Below are 5,831 nucleotides of genomic sequence, written 5' to 3'. Positions count from 1 at the left end.
TGCTTTTAGGGTAGTAAGAATAGAACCATGTCTGTCTCCATTAATGACCCTGGGAAAAAGCCTGGGTCACTTTAGAGCTATTCTTTCAAAGCATGGCATGTTTTTGGTGACACTCATTTTGCTGGCCTGTCTAAACCAGGGGCACAAATTTTGAAGTGACCCTTCCCATTTTCAAATCTTCCCTTAAAATTTGCTGACTTGAGCTCCAAGATTATCCAGATAGTTCCCATCTCTTCAATGGTCCATCGTTGTCAGTCTTTGAGGACAAGTGCATGAATTTTGTCAACATTTTTGTCAGTTTGAGATGTTGACAGATGTCCAGTGTCATCCATCAATATTTCACCTTTTTTGAAACAAGAAGACCATTCATACACTCGAGTTTTCCCCATTGCGCTGCCCTTGTAAGCTGTGCTCAACATCATGACAGTTTCTGTAGCATTTTTCCTGAGCAGGAAACAAAATTTCACAGCCACATACTGTTCTCTTAAATTGGTCATCACAAAAAACGAGGTTCGAGTGAAATTGCTTTTATGAAAAAATTTACTGTGACCAGAGAGAACCTTCCCAAGTGATGCCACTGGGTACACTAACTCAGAGTGAGTTACTTGATGCTTGCCTAGCAGGAAAAATGCATACTACAAAAGCTCTACCCAGCGAAGGTTTTTCTGTTTATTGGAGGGAGGATACTTCCTTGTATGTTAGTGATGCCCCTCACTACCACCCAGTGAAGTAAACACCATAATTCCTGTCCACAGATTGGGGAAATGGAGACTCAGTGTTACTGAGGCACTTACTGCAAAGTCATAGGTTTTAAGGAAGGTGCTTAAGCCTTAGTCTATTTAGCAGCAAGCTCAGCTTGACCTATTAGTGAGCTGCTGCTGCTAGCATGACCTGATTCTTCTTAGCATCAGGCTACACCATTGACTATGTTTTGCTGACTTCACAATAGGAAGAGGAACTTCTTCATCTGCCTTGATGTAGGGTGAGAAAGAGCGGTCTCTTAGCATCTACTATTTCCAAACATTTTGCCCCAGCTTACCAACGTCTCAAGTTACAATTCTTCCCCTTCATCTCTGTCTTTAGCTTAAGCCCACTCTTCCTTCAGCTCTCCAAATCATATCCATTTTGAAGGCCTTCCTGTGAATAAAGACTTTTTTACAATCTTGCAAGAGAGTCAGATTTCTTATGTGAAATTCAGAGAGGGTCTTGCAGCCTTTCCTTATGGATGGACTATAAGAATTTTCTGTATTTTTTGTATGTCTCTACCAAATAAGATTTAACTGGAAACTGAACTTTTCTAATCTACAAGGAGTAGAATGGATAAAAAATGAATGCATACACAATGGTTTCTGTAGTAAACATGGGGCCAATGTTTCTTTAAAAATTAAACCTGCCCCCTAATAAAACGATTAAAAAAATTAAACCTGCAACTGACTTCGTCTAATTTCAGTTTCACTACTAACTTTTAGTGTTGTTGTTGTTTATCATTTAATACAAGTGGAAAGCATTTAAAAACAAACAAACAAAAACCAGCTGTCCAAGTTGGTAGAAGTATTTATTTAGTAAAAAGTTCACTCTTAAGATGATTTTATTCTGTTTCAATTTAAATGTAATCAAAACCTGGAAGATATAATATGTGCCTCCCCAATAGTTATTTGTTTTAAGGAATATTAGGGTTACTCTTCTTGTAGTTAGTAAAATGTTATGAGAAATAGACTTCTGTAATTTATTATTTTCTATTTTCCTTTTATTGGTAAGTTTAATCTGATAGTAAAGGAGATGGTTGGAACCACAGATGTTAAATATGTAGATATTGAGGCAGTAGAATTAACGACAAGAATTAATTACTATAGAACTAGTACCAAACTCTTGAGGTTTCCAGAAGGTGGCCTGGAGGCTGTCGCATGCCAAGGTGTATGCTCATCCACCCCCATTAAGTAGCGTCTAACTCACAGTGACCTCTAGAAGGTTTCTGGGGCTATAAATCTCTACAGGCGCTGACAACCTCTACTTTCTCCACACAGCAGCTCCCGGGTTTGAATAACTGACCTTGCGGCTAGCAGTCCAGTGCTTTTCCAACGTGTTCAAAAATGGAATTTGCTAGACAGGTGTCTGAATTCTTTGTCCCACCCCTCCACCCCCATTCCCCTGCTTCTTCGAATTGTTTCCTGTAGAAATTGCCCTCATCTTTTCTCCTTCCTGAAACATAACAAAAACAAATATTACTCCTCCTGACCTTCTAGCACACTTGACAAGTTACATATCTTGGAATTATTTTTTAAAACAAGAACCCCATTTTTCAGTATAGTAACTATACCAACTCACTGCTACAGAGTCAATTCTGACTCGTAGAGACCCTACTGTACATTGTTACAGGATCAGAAAGACTCATCTTTCTCTCCTAGAGCTACTGATGGTTAGTAGAGTAACCTGTAACCCACTATGCAGCCAGTGCCCTATGGTAACTGTATTGGTAACAAAATATTTCAACAACAGGCACATGTGCTTTAAATATGTAAACAGTGACATTAGTATGTTCATCATATTCAACCATCAAAATGAATAATTCCTAATTTTTTTCTGCCACACTTCACTAATAGAAGTTCAGTGTACCTTCAACATTGTGTCTTTCCCCTCCCTCCTACCAATTGCTGGTAATCTGATCACTCTGAATAGATGGCCATCGTAGTCGGAAACAATCTCTTATGCCACTGTCACACTTGGTCACTTCTAAAAGGAGGTCTTCAGTGAATGTGGAAATTAATAATATGTTTTTAAATCTTTTTTTCCAGGTTTTGATACCTTGGATATGAAAGAATGCTCTTCTTCAAATTCCAATTATGTAATTTTTAAAACATCAGAAAGCAAATGCAAGGACCTGCTAAATGCATTGAAATCAGCTTCAGGTAAACCAAAGGGGCAACTTTTATTATAAATATGTACTTTCTCCCTGTCTTCTAGGGCTTTTGAAGCTTAGCAGGTCTGTGTGAGTATTTCATTGGGGTTAGCTATTTTGACCTGTGATCTCTCATTCATAATCATGCAGTACGAGGCCACTGAGTGTAATTTGTTTATTTTAAATAGATTTTCAGCAAATACTGACCTCCTCTCCCCAAATGGTTGAAGGGGATAGAAAATGATAACAAGAGGATAATGATAACAAATCCATTTCGAGAGTTATCTCTTTGGCTGACCCTCTACCAAGCATGGTGTTCTTTGATCAGGACTGATATTTCCTTGAAACATGTGAGATTGAGTTTTGCCGCCCCCCCCCCACCCACCTGACTTGCTTTCAAGGAGAATTCTGTTGGCACTTCGCCCAGGGCAGATATGTTTGTTATAAAAAACAACAAAAAAAATCAAGCCAAGAGAAAACCAACCCACTGCCTTCGAGTTGATTCCAACTCATATGGATCAGATAGGGCAGGGTAGAATTGCCTTTGAGTTTCTGAGATTTTAAATCTTTATGAGAGAGGACAGTGTCATCTTTCTCCCTCATGTTTGTTACTAGGACTCATAGACAAGCAATTTCAAATCTATACAAAAATACTTATAAAATTATGAGACACAAATTGAAAACAATGATTCAATTAGTATTCAGTTCTTTTAGAACAATTTTCATATGTTGATGTATGCCTGCACTTAACAACTTTTTGGTCTATTGCTATTATTCCAGATTCAACAAATTATTTTCCCCAAATATATATATATATTTATCAATTTATTGGGGGCTTGTACAACTCTTATCACAATCCATACATACATACATTGTGTCAAGCACATTTGTACATTTGTTGCCATTATTATTCTCAAAACATTTTCTTTCTACTTGAGCCCTTGGTATCAGCTCCTCATTTTCTCCCTCCTTCCCCACCCACCCTCCCTCACGAACCCTTGATAATTTATAAATTATTATTATTTTGTCTAGTCTTACACTGCCTGATGTCTCCATTCACCCACTTTTCTGTTGTCCACCCCCCAGGGAAAGGGTTATATGTAGATCCTTGCGATCAGTTCCCCCTTTCTCCCCGACCTTCCCCTTCCCCTCCTTGTTATCGCTACTCTCATTATTGGTCCTGAGAGGTTTATCTGTCCTGGATTCCCTGTGTTTCCAGTTCTTATCTGTACCAGTGCACATGTTCTGGTCTAGCCAGATTTTTAAGGTAGAATTAGGATCATGATAGTTAGGGGAGGAAGCATTAAGGAACTAGAGGAAAGTTGAATGTTTCATCATTGCTACCCTGCACCCTGACTGGCTCGTCTCCTCCCTGTGACACTTCTATAAGGGGATGTCCAATTGCCTACAGATAGGCTTTGGGTCTTCACTCTGCATTCCCTCCTTAGTCACAATGACATGAGTTTTGTTTTTTAATGCTTGATACCTGATCCCATCGACACCTCGTGACCACATAGGCTGTTCCCCAAATATTTTATCATGAAAAGTTTCAAACGCATGGAAACATTGAAAGAGCACACTAATAAATACCCATTATTCATATCTGCTACACAATTATTTTGACATTTTGTAATATACATCTGTGGAACCCTGGTGGTATAGTGGTTAAGTGTTGGGCTGCAGTCCACATGGTCAGCAGTTCAAAGCCACTAGCAGCTCAGTGGGGGAAAAACTGCGCTTTCTACTCCCATAAACAGGTACAGTCTCTTAAACCCATGGGGGGTGCGGTGCTTTGTACATACCATGTTCCAATTATAATGGATGTTCACATTGCTAATCACTTTCCAGTATCATTTTAGATTAGACATTAGATTGCTTAAAAATGCTTAATAGACTTTCCACTTTTATGGTCCATTTTTATTTCATTTGTGTATTCTGACTTACTTCATCTGTTTGTTCCTTGAATAGGAACCCAGAACCACGTGTTACGAGGAGTCCCATTTGTCAGAGGGGGAAGTTCAGGCTTCATAGCTGGCCTCAGTTTCCTAGAGCTGGATAATCCTGCTGGCAACAAAAGGCGCTATTCTTCCTGGGCAGAATCTGTGACTAGTCTTCCTCAAGTCATAAAACAAAGGGTATGTGACATATGTGGAAAACATTGGAATGCAGTCATGTGTATTTGCTTTGAGAAAATGAGGTTAAATCAAGGTAGCTAAACAGAGACTTCTTTGATTAGCATATTTTGCATACCAATTATGCTTTTTTAGATGGGATGCATGCATACATGATAATACAAAATAGTAGGCAAATGATCTGGTATGTTCGAGTTTCAATTGCAAAGGGTAAATAAGTGTTTTGCAAAAACACCACTCAGTTCGTTGTACTGTTGTGGCTGAAGTAATGCTGTGATACTGGTGCTCTGACACTGGTGTTTCACATATTAGCAGAGGCACATATGGTGGCCACAATTCAGTGAAGTGTTCAGACCCAGTCAGACCAGAAAGAAGGATGTGATGATCTATCTCCAAGAATACTGGTCTAGTGATACCTTCTGCATAGTAATGGGAATTGCGCTAGAAGACGAGTCCTTCTGATTGAATTGAATCCAAAATACAACTGGGGAAGAGCTGCCTCCTTAAAGTAGAGTCAAACTCGAGGTTGATGACCTTCATTTACTGATATGGCATGAATGAAAATGAGAAGAGACCACTGTGAACATCTGCTACAATTGGAACATGGCATGTACAAAGGAAACTGGATGTCAGAAAAACAAAATAGAACTTTTGAAGATCAATATCTTGCCCCTCCCCCGAGAAGCATTTATTTCAAAGGATGGCACTGAATCTGCAGCTTTGGGAGAAGGATATATCTGACCAGAGCACACAGGAGCAGATGACGGGGGAGGAGGAGAGACTGGAGCACATCCTGGCCCACC

General features: G+C 39.3%; 1 protein-coding gene across 1 annotated transcript in view; it reads left to right on the top strand.

The window, feature by feature from the left end:
- The window catches only part of C7 (complement C7), an 85,397-nt gene that overhangs the window by 41,206 nt on the left and 38,360 nt on the right, over positions 1–5,831 (top strand). Inside the window, exons 9-10 of the mRNA XM_045285250.1 lie at positions 2,793–2,906; positions 4,865–5,031. Coding sequence (XP_045141185.1) covers positions 2,793–2,906; positions 4,865–5,031 — 281 coding nt within the window. The remainder of the gene's footprint in view (positions 1–2,792; positions 2,907–4,864; positions 5,032–5,831) is intronic.

The sequence above is a fragment of the Echinops telfairi genome, unplaced genomic scaffold (genome assembly GCF_000313985.2).
Source record: "Echinops telfairi isolate 266 unplaced genomic scaffold, ASM31398v2 ScPeMD7_7469;HRSCAF=8507_1, whole genome shotgun sequence".
In the NCBI taxonomy this organism is placed as follows: domain Eukaryota; kingdom Metazoa; phylum Chordata; class Mammalia; order Afrosoricida; family Tenrecidae; genus Echinops; species Echinops telfairi.
Note: the sequence above shows the minus strand (reverse complement) of the source record. Positions and strands in the feature narration are given on the sequence as shown.